This window comes from Truncatella angustata (genome assembly GCF_020726525.1).
Source record: "Truncatella angustata strain MPI-SDFR-AT-0073 chromosome Unknown BKA67scaffold_3, whole genome shotgun sequence".
Taxonomy (NCBI): Eukaryota; Fungi; Ascomycota; class Sordariomycetes; order Amphisphaeriales; family Sporocadaceae; genus Truncatella; species Truncatella angustata.
Window position 1 is genome coordinate 2547209 of NW_025763383.1, and position 14533 is coordinate 2561741.

General features: G+C 48.6%; 3 protein-coding genes across 3 annotated transcripts; 1 reads left to right on the plus strand and 2 right to left on the minus strand.

Annotated features, from left to right (window-relative positions):
- Positions 1-271: 271 nt before the first annotated feature.
- Positions 272-3511, plus strand: BKA67DRAFT_675732 (uncharacterized protein; the record flags this gene model as incomplete). The annotated part of the gene is made up of 7 exons (XM_046108786.1): positions 272-877; positions 990-1212; positions 1339-1740; positions 1826-1908; positions 2197-2542; positions 2611-2666; positions 3335-3511. The coding sequence occupies 7 exons, from the start codon at positions 272-274 to the stop codon at positions 3509-3511; spliced, it is 1893 nt and encodes a 630-aa protein (XP_045959963.1).
- A 3328-nt stretch (positions 3512-6839) lies between these two features.
- BKA67DRAFT_534614 (uncharacterized protein) lies at positions 6840-10152 on the minus strand (the record flags this gene model as incomplete). The annotated part of the gene is made up of 3 exons (XM_046099883.1): positions 6840-8154; positions 8208-9063; positions 9159-10152. The coding sequence occupies 3 exons, from the start codon at positions 10150-10152 to the stop codon at positions 6840-6842; spliced, it is 3165 nt and encodes a 1054-aa protein (XP_045959964.1).
- A 2370-nt stretch (positions 10153-12522) lies between these two features.
- Positions 12523-13779, minus strand: BKA67DRAFT_515743 (mitochondrial carrier protein; the record flags this gene model as incomplete). The annotated part of the gene is made up of 2 exons (XM_046097749.1): positions 12523-13316; positions 13410-13779. The coding sequence occupies 2 exons, from the start codon at positions 13777-13779 to the stop codon at positions 12523-12525; spliced, it is 1164 nt and encodes a 387-aa protein (XP_045959965.1).
- Positions 13780-14533: the final 754 nt, after the last annotated feature.

Below are 14533 nucleotides of genomic sequence, written 5' to 3' on the forward strand. Positions count from 1 at the left end.
TATATGCTTGTGCCACATGACGAAGAGACAGTGGCAGCCTGTCGTACCTTAACCCACGAGATCCAAGACACATTGAACTGCAAAGGCAATTCTACCCACGAAGCATTTCTCGAGGACACACTGCCACTCAAAGGCCAACATGCCATCTCCCTTCTGAGGGATGAGTTCGTTACTATTTGGAGCCCGAGCGAATTTCAGCAATTCCAACACCTCGTCACTTCTGCTGCGCACTTTTTTTTTTTTTTTTTTTTGAATAACCACCGGCGCTCAAATGTTGGAACCGTCGGAGGGTGGCCTAGACGGCGCTCCCGTGCCCGGCCTATTTCGAGTGCTGCGGAATGAGTTCTTTCAAATCACCTTGGCCCTTCTGGATCTTTCGCCCACTTTCGACGCAAGAATTCCAGGCAGTGCCGACCTAGGAATCGATGCTTGGATCACTTCAATCGATATCTCGGTGGTCAGTAAAGACCTTGAGCTGGCAGAAGTTCAAGGGGATATTTTGCTGCCTCGTTTCATTTCTTCGTCTTCCATGGATACCGAGATAGCGCTTACAGCAGGTCGAGCAAGGCCGACGCTTAAAGAGCTTTCATCATCGGGGCATTTGCCTCTTGTTGCAGGTCAGAAAAACGTCCAAAATACGGCTTGGAAGACTGACGAGAAGGCCTATGGTGCTCTAGATCCGGACAGAGTAGAGGTCCAAGTGGCAGATGTTTCGCTCACCCTGAGCGGATCTCCCGTATCTGAGCTTGACGTGAGCCATGTTACAGGCCACATCACACGATGCGGATCAGAGGTCACCGAATTCTTAGAAGGTGATCGCGTGGTGGCACTGAACGGACTGCATTTCAAACCCCATGTGCGCCAGCATCGGTCAATGGTACTCCGGATTCCTCAAAGCGCTCCCATATGCTGGTACAGCTGCCACTGTATGGTCTTTTGTCCTAGCGAATCACGTACTGAGCACCGTTACTGGTCTCTCAATCGTTCAGCGTATTCTCATCCGAGATAGTACTACAAGTCTAGGGCAGGCCCTTGTGCACGTAGCACGTCAAACTGGTGGTGTTGAAATCTTCGTGGCTATACGAACGCCAGATGAGAAGGCGCTTCTAGTTAACAAACTGAACCTTTCAAGACAGTCAGTTGTAATTGTCAATGGCTTACAAGACATGAGCCGTCTGGCTTCCTACTTTTCACACATGACTCATGGTCAAGGTCTGGATGCGATAATAAACGCTACCCCAAAGATTGGGATTAGAAAAGAGCTTGTTTTGTGTCTGTCCGACTTTACACACATTGCTGTCGTCCTGAATGACGCTGGGTGCCTAGAGTAACCACCAGACCTTGAGAAGAATATCGGCTTTTCATATATCGATCCCGCACATGTCCTGCAGAAAGAGCCAGAGAGGATCATTAAGTTTCTTCCGGAGGTCCTAAAACTTATCCAAAGCGCTGGCGGATTACCCGAAATCGTTCCAACCACCAAGTTTGAGGTCACGAACCTACGTGAAGCCTTGGTATGGGCGCAGGATACCAGAAAAAGTGGCATAGTCTCGATAGGTTTGCAGCCCGCGTCTAGGGATGTGCTTGTACCGGTCATATCTGCTACTCCCGCACTACTGAGACTTGATCCTGATGCTACTTACGTTCTTGCCGGTGGGCTCGGGTCCCTTGGCTTAAGAATTGCAGAGACGATGGCCCAACACGGTGCCACCTGTCTGGTCTTCCTTTCGCGCTCTGGGGGTAATCGATACGCAGATAGGCTCCGTAATCTGAACAGCCGAGGTTGTAATAAAATGGTACTGAAAATGCGACATTACTTCTCCAGAAGATACGCGGCATACTATTCGTGAGGTAGAAAAGGTCGGGCGGCCGATCAAAGGCGTCGTCCTGTGCGCCATGGTTCTTCAGGTACGCAGGACCCCCCATTTTTAAGCCCAAAACAAGGTGTGTTTATTGCTAACGATGTTCTTCTCCATGTAGGACAATCTGTTCGAGAACACGGAACACAACCAATGGTCCACTGCATTCAAGCCCAAAGTTCGAGGGACCTGGAATTTGCTCGACTTACTACCCCAGGACATGGAATTATTCATCATGCTGTCATCTGTCGTCTCCATCATCGGAAATGTGTCGCAGGCCAATTAAGCCGCAGGAAATTCATACATGGATGCGCTGGCGCACTATCGTCGCTTCCAGGGCCTAGCGGCAACTTCAATCAACGTCGGCCTTGTCACCGACTCAGACCACACAATTGACGGTATAGATATGGAAAACTACCTTGATCGTTCCAAGCATATGGCGAGCGTCAGTACAACACTTGAGAAGCTAGATATCGCCATCATTGCCTCGATGAGAGGCACAGTGGGAGATGGGGAGCATGTTCAGGTTCAGTTTGTCTACTGCATGACAGACTCTTTACACCCGGAAGGCGTAGATGGATGGGCCCGGGACCGGAAGTTCATCCATCGCACCGCTATAGCTGATAACCGCGTTTCAATGCCAGTGGGCGAGTCGTCGGCTCCTAGCACCGGCGAGCAGCTTGGTGCGGCTAAGTCGAGGGGAGGCTATATCGGTCGTACAAGACGCGCTGACGGACTTGGTTGCTCCTAGACTTAGTATTCAGCCCACAGAAATCGACGAAGATCGGCCACTATACGACGCTGGCGGTAAGTCTCCATCTCTCTCCTTACAAGTTTGGGTGTGACAATGGAAACCATTGAACGGGAGCTTGGTTTGAGTCCAGAACTGACGTAAACTGTTACAGTTACTCATTCAAAGCCGTCGAGATCCGTAGCCACGTCTTCCGAGAGTTGAAGAGTGATATCTCTATATTTGAGATCCTGAGCCCAGGCTCACTAGCTCAGTTATCTAGTCAAATCGTGTCGCGCAGCCAGCTGGTCCCTAGCATGGTCCGAGAATTAGATGGCTGATCTATACCCTTCAGCTTAGGTAGAGATGAGGTAGACACGAGTTAGATGTCGGCTGAGATTAATCCTGAGGTTCTGTTTCATCTATCAAAGACGAAGCTGCGGACTTCACGTGTGAGCAGTCTCAGAGTTAAAGGTTGGTGGGAATAGAGTATTGTCGCCTAGAGGTTATATACCTCGAAAAGCAACAAGCGCCAGATTCTCTAGGCTCGCCATGCCTGCGCCCACATCTTCTGGCGGGTTCTTCTTTTGTATCATAGTCTCGTGAGATCGAAATATGAAAGGATCGGACAAGGTTTCTTGGCACTGTCGGTCTTGATTGGGTGAAATTCGTTAAGAGTACTCTCCAGTCCGACAATAAGCTCCTTTAACAATTAGGTGTTCCCAATGTACGTGATTTGTCGCAGTCGCATCTTCGCCCCTCCTATTTGAGCCAGGCAGTCTCGGCGCTCGATCCTTGGTCGAAGAAAGACCTCGAAGCTATTCATAAGATGGAGACGAAGTGGCCTCAAGATCTAATCACGTTGTATCACTTCTATGCTTCTCGAATGCAAAAGACTTGTGGCCACATCAAAAGCGGCTAAGCAGCCCATACGTACGTAAAGGAGCTAGCTTTGGTGATTCCCGTTGTTCGCCTCGAATTTTTACACTTGCCATCCATTCCATAGCCATCGACTTGTGAAACGAAAAGTAAAAATGTACATACAACACCGGGGATTCCCCAGTGGTCACCCACCTGAGTACTAATCCAGCGCTTCCCAGTTTATCTAGGGCAGAGCGGACGGGATGCCGAGTTTTCTAGGAGCTGTGGTCGTATGTGTTCAACATATGCTGCAAAAAAGTACAAATAAATAAATTCTCGAGGAAGGATAAAAGAAGATAAAATACAGAAAGGACAAAAACATACAACATCAGGGATTCCCCAATGATGACCCACTTGAGTACTAATCCGGCAGTTCAAGGGATTGTCTCCTAGGTGAGTATACACCGCTATTAAACAATTAATGCTCCAAAAAAAGTGAGTCTATGCAACCCCTCGCACCCTAACCCGAAGGATCACTCGGCGAAACCAGACGGAGTCAAAACGGTTGTTTTGACCATGTATTTGGCTACGCCTTAATTTTTCACGTTTTGAATTCCGTGCAACATTTCTACTTGTGGCGCTAGATCTTCCGGGCTTCCAGGAGGACCAGAAGTAGAAGCTACATCAATGCAAAACTGCGTTCGATTGCCCAATTATTTAACAGTTCATGATATGTCAGTTGTAGATCTAAAACAGCCACCACAGCCTTGCGATGACTTGTATCATAGATATCCCTTCATCTCCTCTGTCTATTTCCAAAAATAATTTCCGAGTCTTTCTCTTCTTATCCGTCCATCTTCAATCCCTAATATCTATTCCTACATGAATTCCAAAGTAGCATAGTAGCTGCAGATATATTCCCGTATTGTTACAGCTTACCTAAACGGACTTGCCCAATCACGGAACCCGGGTATCACCTTTTATGAATACAGGCGCTCGGTGGATCGTTAAGTTAGAAGAGCCTCAGATAATGATCAAAATAGATCATACAAAATCCAAATTGTTCAGTCAATATACCAAACTTGGTTTCGGAGACATCTAACCTATAAGAGTACTTCGGCAATCAAAATCAGCAAGGAGGAACACCCATGGTTCAAATCAATTTCAGCCTTAGGGCGATTCGCGGCAACATGCACCTCTGTGCCTTCCTATGTGGGAAGATCCTAGGTGCTATCAACCTCGCTATAAAGTCGTTCTGGAAGAATGCTAGCTCTAAGTCACTCAATACACAACCTGAAAATTCTTTGGTTATGTGTGTAGAGTCCAGAACATCGAGGGTTGAAAGTTACAAGCAGCCCGAGCTCTATAGGTCCTCACGATTAGGCCTTGTCGATGAATCTTTAGACGACATAATTGCCCCGATGAGAATTGCCACGACTCGCGAATCTGTTTCGGAGCCAGTCTTCCAGGCCCAACACAGCGTCGTCCGCCTCAAGTGTTTCATTGCAACGTTGTGCCAGAGAAGCTCGCCGCAGTGGATGTTGGCAATACTGTAAAGGCTTGGCACGATCAATGCTCTAAGAACTATATGAGTTGCTCTATAGTAGGCGACAAGATAATTCCTGGCCGAGTTTTGGACGTGGGAACTATTGATGCGCCACATTTTAGATTGCTCGAGAACTTCAACAGTCGAGAAGGAGATTATATCGCGCTTGGTTACTATTGGGGAACTAAGAACTAACCTCGGACACTCCGAAAGAACTTTGAGGTTCTCAAGAATAAGAGAGACGAACCAGCCTTACCCGCCACAATCAAAGACGCGATCATGATCACGCTGGCCCTTCAGGTCTCCTTTTTGTGGATTGATTCGCTTTGCATTTTTCAAGATGACGAAAGGGACTGGGATATTCAGAGTGCGAAAATGCAAGAAGTGTACAGCAAGTCGTATTTGACCCGATGTGCATTTAACGCTACCGGCGTGTATGGTGGCATCTTTCATTCTCGCTCGAATACCACCCAGGAAGTTGACACAGCCTTCGAGGATGGGGGTCAACGGTCGGTGTATATCCTCACAGAGGCGGACATGCCTTTGTCTGTTCGACTCATCGCGGACCATACTCCGCTTGGGGTCGGTGGTTAATGTCCTCAGGAGCGACTGCTGCCATAGAAAAGTATATTTTCATAACCGATGACTGGTTTGGCAACTTTCTGTATGCTTCTTCTTTGAGCCTGGCGTCAAGAAAGGACTTTTAAATAGTATATCAATGAAGATACCAGTAACCAGAAGGAGAATAATTCATGAAATCAACCTGAATGAGTGGGAAGGAATTGTAGGGTCATATACAGCCTGCCAGCTATCGCCGGGATTGCCAGCCATTTCGTGAAGAGCTCAGAAGCTCGTGAGGTATCACTTGCTAGCAAAGAAGCAGAATCTATCAATAAACCAGATAAAGAGGATTTGGGTTCTTTTTCGGCTTTGCCGAGATGGCAATGAAAGAGAAGGTGGGCAGTGCTGAATATATTGCTGGTCATTGGAAGGAAAAGCTTATCCCAAGCCTGCTCTAGAGAGTGGATGGCTCTAGGCAACTTGTCTTCATCAAAACACTGGTCCCCCTCGTAGTCTTGGGAATCTGCATCTGGTCAAGTCAAGTTTCAGGCGTAACTTAATCCACACGACAACCTTCAACGGTGGTCCGATCTGGAATACCATTTTGAGTTGAGCGGAGCCGACCCCGGGGTTTCTGTTAAAGAGGGTTGTATCTCCATCAACGCACCTTTACGCGAAGTCAAGTACGAAAGAGCGACTTCGGAACAAACTTCCCTCGTCAGTATGCTTGATGGTGAGCACCACCTGGTCTCAGCTCGTGGCCACCCGGTGCTTGACAGCGGATATATCGGGATGGGGAAGACGTTCCCAGTAGAATGTATGCTCTAATTCTCTACACGAGTCGCAAACCACAATCTTATGAGATAGGAAATATTGGGTGGGTGGGATAGACTCCCAGTCAGCGTGTGAGATAATTTCACGTGCAAAAGGCTAAGTGTGTTTTGGCGGTGCTGATTTCAGCCGAGCACTCCTGGATTACAACCAGAAGACGTTCATTTTTCCATAAGAATAGATTGATAAACCTCATCTGAACACTTCCAAAAAAAAATGAAATTATGAACAACTAAATTTCAATCTTTGAATACAATATGCTGATATGGTTAACTCGTTCGATATTCTCGACCTGGGCCTAAAATATAAAGACTTATTAATTAAGTTATATAAACTATTGCTTATAAAGGCATTCGGATTAAAATAATACTATTAAAGAGACTTAGTCTAACAACTTATTTTATAAATATAATTTCAATATATAAACACTAGGTTATTCTTGTTAGATAATTTATTTAGAGGATCCGCTCTTAAGTAAATGATGGCTAATAATATCCTGTAATATCCTGGCGATCGCCACGTGCCCTTCAGTTAAAGCGGCTTGTAGCACGTTGCCGTACCTCCCGCCCTGCGCGTTAACGTTTGCCCCTTGGTCGACTAGTATCCTGACGGTCGCCTCGTCCCCTGTAGCTGAAGCGGCCTGTAATGCATTGCCGTAATACCCGCCCTGCGCGTTGACGTCTGCCCCTTGGTCGACTAGTATCTTGACAATCGCCTCGTCTCCTTCAGCTGAAGCGGCTTGTAGCGCGTTGCCGTACATCCCGCCCCGCGCGTTAACGTCTGCCCCTTGGTCGACCAGTATCTTGACGATCGCCTCGTTCCCTTTAAATGAAGCGGCTTGTAATGCGTTGCCGTAATCCCCGCCCTGCGCGTTGACGTCTGCCCCTTGGTCGACTAGTATCCTGACGATCGCCTTGTGCCCTTTAGCTGAAGCGGCCTGTAGCGCGTTGCCATAATACCCATCTCGCGCGTTGACGTCTGCGCCATCGTCGATAAGCGCTTGTGTAGAATATATTAGTCCAGTAAGTGATGCATAGTATAGAGAGTTGGGAGACTTCTTTGGTCTCAATCCGATTCTTTCCAAGGGCTCATCGTGGTTATAAATTCGATTGCAAAAGTTCATAGTTGATTTTGACGAGAAGTACTCTCTAATAAGAGGTAGATGCATTCTTGCTGACTGCTCAGCAATCGCAGCATACTTTGGCCAATACTTTGCAGAGTATTGTGCCAGGGGATAGTTCTCTCTGGCCTCCTTTGGCTGGTGCGAATGATCTAGGCTGAGCAGATAGGAGAGGCAGACTGCCGAGAGAGCAGCGCTCGCATTCGATCGGCTTAGTTCACTGGCTATATGCCCTTTCACTCGGCCGGAAATGAGGTATTCCTGGACGGAGAAGTGCGCAAGCTGGATTTCCACGATTTCTGATCCGTCTCTCTTGTCTCTTCTTCTCACCAGAACAGCTAGGCTCGAGCAGTATCGGACGACTTCCTGTGGGCATGGCATTCGGTAGTTTGGATCAAACCTGAGCTCATTCGAAATATCTACTGCAACTGCATCCACTGCTTCTTCAAGTCTTAGCGGCCGATCTGAGTAAGTCAAGAATTGCAGAAGGCGTACTGCAGAATCCCATTGGCTTGGATCCACGTTTTGCAATATCCGCATGTATGTCTCATCCAACGTCCGTGGAAGGTTTGCCAATTCTGTGCGTACGGACTTTGGGTCGAGACAGTTATATAAAACATCGAATTGGCATGCAACCCAGCGAAACCTGCGTTTTTGTCAGTGCCTAAGCCCTTGCAGAAATGGCTTCTATCAACATACATTCCATTTGCCTTACCTGACAGGACAGTTTCGATTTCGTTCTGGATATCTGGTCGTCCTTTCCATCTGCCCAGTTGCCTTGTTTTGGCCTTGATATATGAGTTGATATCATTCTCTACTCGGGTGCTTTGAAGAGGGATGATCTCGCTAACATGCGCCCAACTCTCGATGGCTGACTGGAGGTCATGCTCGGGCCGGCTCGTGACCAGAAGATGGACATTTGCGGTACAGTCTCGAAGGCTCTTGATGTACGACATTAAGCCGGAGGCTGCACCTTCGTTTCGTGCGTGACATTCGTCGAGCGCGTCCAGAACAATCCAGACTTCGCTATCGTGCTGGCGTTGCAGCATGTTTCGCAAGAGCGCAAGTAACGATGTCTGGTCTGGCTGGCGACGTCCATTGTTACAAGACGAATAGAGAGCATCAGTCTCTTTGCGGGCATCCTTTCGTTTGAAGTATAGCTGAGTAATGAGTGATCGAACAGCTTTGTTGAGAGACTGTTTATCGACGTCATTGAAATCGAAATAGAAGTATAGCAGAGTCCGAGCGGATCCTGCGCTCTGTTCTAGATCCGCAACGACGGAAGAGCTCAATATCGTCTTGCCGCATCCTGGTATGCCATAAAGCCACAGGAACGAATTCTGCTCCATCTTCCACTTTGTGTATACTTCACTATTAAGAAGCCAATGGCCAGTGCCTTCATGGTACTGTTCTCGTGCTTTGTTGAAATTTGTGGATGGATCAGGCGGTGCGAGCCAGTTTCTGACTTTCTCAAGGTGACCATCTACTCGCAGCTCTTCGACGTGAGTCTTGATCTCACTTGTCTGACCTCGGATCGTAGAGATATCCATGTGCACTAGCTAAGGGTTAGCTCCAAAAATGCGAAGAGAAGAGATTTAAATAATTCAATATCCGATAATTCTAGGCTAGACATTGTAGAAAACTACTGACTCTCGTGATGTAATTCGCTTAATTTCTTCTCGGCTTCCACTTTATTTGGGGGAATCCTGTTGAGAATGTCTTTGGCATAAGCAGCCGCGGCCATCGCCGCATAGCCCTGCCACTGTTTGTTTTTATGGGTATCGGAATAGTCGCAGATCCCGCGAATCACTAGGCACGGAAAATGATTCATCAGCCCGGCAGCTTCCATCTCGAAGCAGAGAACGTCTTTCTCCTGCGCGAGCTTGTCTCGTATGACCGCATCCTTCATTAACTGGTTCGCAGAAGCGATCAGGCCATAATGTATCATGGGGTTATCTTCAACCTCATCTCGTGCGCGGCGTGCCACTAACACGGAGGCATCACTGTCACAAGATATCAGGCATGCTGCTCCAGCTTCGGTCGGGTGGACGACATCGGCGCGGTAGAGCCTGTCTGTAATCGGGTCTGGCTGGTTATAATTCCGTCGCAGTCTCGGCTTCTTCACAAGAGCAGCTTGGATGGCTTCCTGGATCTGGTGGCCGTCGGCCTCGTATTGCGCCTTCAATCCACTGACAGCCGTACGTAGCACAGTCGGCGGTTGATCTAGGAACCTTGTGGCTTGAAACTTCTGACACTGGATTGTCTTGCCAAAGTCATACTGGAAAACGCCGCCGTAGCCACCTCGAGGAGTACTAACGACGATATCGCCTAGGCGGATGTCATGCTTCACAGTCGGTGCAGCACCGCCGATCCCAACCATGAGACCTATCCTGATGTTCGGAAAGCTGTGAAGCATGTCGCGAGCGACGCCGGCAGCAGAGGCTGTGCCGTAGTCGCCGTCCGGTAAAACCGCAATCACCACATTATGTTCTCCGATCCGGCCTAGTGTGTAGTTATTATCGTCGTGTTGCGCGACGTGCTTCGGGCCCTTATGTTCTTCGTCGAGGAAAGCTCGCGCAGCAACGGATTCCGTAGTGATCGCGCAGATCCAACCGACTGCATATTCCTCGTTGCTGATGGACATCTCAGCGATCGAATTTTCCGTGCCTAGGCTGTTATCGGCTTAGATAGATTCAACGGTATCGAAGAACGACGTCGGCCTATCCCACAGTCGGGGCATTTGATGGACCGAATCTCTCTACAAGTCTGAAGGCCCTCGTCCAAGAACGTGGTTTACGATGGAAGGCTGTGGCAGAGCGCAGGTCAACCCGGACGCGAGAGCCAGCTGAAGTGAAGCGAGGGAACCATGGCAGCCTGGTCAAGGTCCGCCAGCTCGCCCAGCTACGCCTATGCGCCCATGCAAGGCCATGTCTTCAGCGATTGGCCATGCGCTCATGCGGGCAAGAAGCACATTGGCCGGGAATCCTATAAAGGCTGAGACTCTGGTGCTGGCGGCAAAGTATGACCCGTGACATGATCCTCATAGTGAGGAGATATTGAGGAAAGATCGGGATATATCCTCGATGTTCGCGAGATGACAGAAATTATGTATTAGGTAACACAATATACGCAGCGAAAGTGCCTTGACAGTCTAGTGCATCCAAGATTAATTAGGTTAGACCTTTATGTTAAGACTAGGCCTGTTGTAATTACCTACGCTAACGCTAGTTTCGTGTCCGTGCTCGAAGCCAGCCAAATAACGTTAAGGTGCGCCTGCTCTTAACTTCTATTAACTACGTAGCATATATTGAAAGGTTTGTCACGAGGCGCAGTACAAGTAGTATAGGCAATCTGCAAGTTAGTATATTTGGTACAATTCTAGCAGGCTACAGGTAATTGCGCTGCAAATCCTTATAGACAGCAACAAATAATGCCTGTAAACGAATGAAGTATCGCCACTACGTGTCACAGGACCAGTCCTCTGAGTCTCAGGCTGTACCGTGGGGAACGTGCCCATGGCACAGGGCGTTAGAAAAAAAACCCTTTCGTAGAAGCCAGCGTAGCGTAATTCTCTTCCTTTCTTTAGCTTTGATATAGACTGCAATAGAACATGCAACGTTTGCCTGCAAGCGACGTGATCCGTTCACACTATGCACCTCTGTGCTGCATACCCCAACCCCTATCTCAATTTCGTCAGCGAGCTCATCGGCGTTATAACTAAAAGGCATTGCACGTTGACTCGTGGATCTATTGCGACGGCAAACAACTTAGCGATACAGCAATAGCATACCAGTGAGCTGTGCAAGTCTGTGACAATATATACTATATATAAAGTTAAAAAAACGCCCTGGGTCAGCATTGCCTAACTTATATAACCATAGGATCCGGGCAAAAAACACACGTTACCTCGCTCGTACCACCTAGCTCGCGTTCACCACCTTACTTTGAGTAATCTGGCCTCATACTAACACTTCTGGAGTAATATTATAGTGAGCCCGAGCGTTAGGTGCTTTTTACTACTAAGATAACAACTTATTTAAAGGACGTATACGACCGTTGCCTTCCGAGTGGAAGAAGCTACACGAGCCAGGACGAATGCTTTGCGCTATAACCGTTTTGAAGCGAGCTTTGCCGCAAGGCGCAGTAATAAGTTAACCACACAAAGGCTTTGTTCAGGCGCGGTGTATCAGGCATTATAAGTGAATGATATGAAAAGACTGGAAACCCAAACACCCGCGATTGGCCTGTATTGCATACACGATGGAACTAGTCACTCATAAATTCATAGGCTTGAAATAGAATACTACAGCCCCAAGCCCTTTGTGTTTCTTCTCCTGCCGCGTTCAGTTGATCCAGTCTTTTATGCACTCTCCGCGACTACTTGTCTATAACCGACACCATCCGACTGGAAAGACGACAAGAATGCTGAGAGAATAAAGGTGAGCCAACTTCCGGATACCGTCAGGAATCGCTCATTATTTGTTGCCCTTACCAACAGTGGTTGGTATCTATATCTCTCCCATTCCTTGTGCAGTAATAGGGCGGGCTGACGCGGCACCGCGGATGTGGAATACCGTGGATAGGCAAACGTTTGGATGAAACATCATGTTCAAGTCGGTAGGCTGGAGGACATGATAAGCAACATGTCTCCCCTAAATCGTCGAACACAGCGAGGAGGTATGCGACACAATTACACGCGCGGCAAATCAAAAGTTTAACCCAAAAAGAATATGCTATTCCCATATGTGACCGTGGACCGGGGCACTACTGTCTATACGTACAAAAAAAAGGGTATCGTATCTGGATTGGATCTTATACCATTTCAACCACCGATTTCACTCCCCATTCAGATGCATGACCCCAGAGCTAAACTTGCTCGAAATTACAACTATATGCCGTATTCAACGTCCTGGTCTTCCACTTTGCGCCTTGCTCTTCTGATATGTGTACGCTAACACCTTGTATATTCGTCAAAGTTCAGCTTGAATTTGCAGTCTTGACTGCCGATATAACTTTAGGGCTCGGGAATCTCTGGTGTCGAACTGGCTCGACCCATGACCTGGAGTGCCGCCGCCTTCTCCTCGTGTAATGTCTTCATCACATATTCGTAGGTCATCATAGTGACGGTAGCGGCCGGCACGGCTCGGGCCATGTTGACGCCCATGCCCGCATAAAAAGCCCTCCAACCCTCCTCTCTTAATATTGTTCGGAATGTCATCATAACACCTTTGTACTTGGGTTCATGAACAGCTTTTCCTGCTCCATTGACGCCTTTTTCGCTAGGGGGATTAACCCCAAGTCCTTGGAGGTATTCGGACCCAGCTGCCGGTCTTCTCTGCGTCTGCAACCTTGTCCTAATGACCTCATGGGGATACGTTGCCGAGCTTGCCAGGATCTTAGATAATATCGAAGCCGAGAGCACACCGACCCATTGTCTTTGCGAATTGTCTTCTCCCATATGGCCCATTCGCTGACCGGTAAACTTTTGTCTCAAGAATTCGTAAGCAGGGAACTGTACGGCAACATGGCTCAAGCCGAGCAATGCTGGTGTGAGCCCCGAGTAGAATGATAGAATGCCCTCTGACGAGTACATCTTCCTCGCGGCATCGAGCGTCGAGTTATAGTGCCAGGATGAGCTGACACTTGGCCTCGATGTCGGCGTGCTGCCCGTCCTCGGAAAATCGGACACATGCCGTGAGGACTGTGACATGAGCCGGGTCTTGATGACCCAGATAGGATTCGTGACTACGGTACTGCTGGCGCCTGCGACGATTGAGGACCAGAAATTAATGACGAATTGGTTTCGCACTAGACGGGGCACAAGTCAGCTTCCAGGGTTTTCAAGCTCTGTGGTGTGCTACAGGTAGCAGGTGCTCGTGCTCTCAAGGAAAGAAGACTTACCATCACGCTCCGCGAAGAACTCCTTGCTCTTTGTATACACAGTAAACCAAACGGCCCATGTTGGTAGATATCCAAGGATAATAGGTCCTAGTCCTCGATACATGCCACGAAGACCCTCTTCCTTCCATATGACTCTTGCTGTGCCCAGAAGTCCCTCATAAACCTTGTGGTGGCCTACATGCCTGCCCTTGTTCACGGGCACGAAGCCTCCCTGTGCCTGAAGTTTTGTCTTGATAACATCGAGGGGGCAGGTAATGATGCCGGAAGTGAAACCTCCTATGGCTCCTGATAGAGCATTGAACTGGGATTCAGACGCTCTTGTCGTCCACTTTTGCAGCAGCGTCAATTGGTCGCCGCTGTGAAACGCCATGGCTACCGCCGATGCTGGTGAAGCTGGTTCGTCCTTGTCCTGGCCGCCGGTCGATCCAAAGGAATTCGACGGCGTTGTTGTTCGGTGTGAGAAAACCCCATAGTCTGCCGAGGTGGGAGGCGATCGCCCTGTCGGATCGCTCTGGGCTTGTTCGTGAGACATTCCCTAGCGACAAGTCCAACTGACAGGATATCGCAACCAGATTTGAAGAAATGGGATTTTGCGTTTGGGGATCTCTGGGCCGCACCGAGAGCCTCCGGCCAAGGCCGCGTCAAGGCTCGATTTCGTTTTGTTGTGAATAAGTGAGATTTGGTACGTGTGTCACGAATATTTGGTGCGCCAACGTGAGCCGGGTACGCCGTTGTGTTACGGTCGGGAATCGTGTAACGAATCCAAGGTGAAGGTATCGTGTGCGGTGTGCGGGGAAGAGATCCCACGCAAGTTCACCGTCGACACTACACTTTTTGGAGCTATGGGTTGTGTCGTGCCATTGATGTGATTCGGGATGTCGTGGGCGGGATTCGGATTGAAGGAACAGGCCTCAAACAGTGAGGTGAGGGGTGCAGGCTAAGAAGAAACAAGTTCGCGAAGTTGGTGGTTCGTCCCCAAGACACAACGCTGGACTCGAGCACGAATTATCGGAGTCACGACACTACACTAACCTAGGCTGTTAAGTGGTTGGAGCGGGTCGGTGACTTTGGTTTCTTTTCTTTTCTTTTCCGTTGCGTGATAAGAGCTCCGCCGGTGAGCGCCG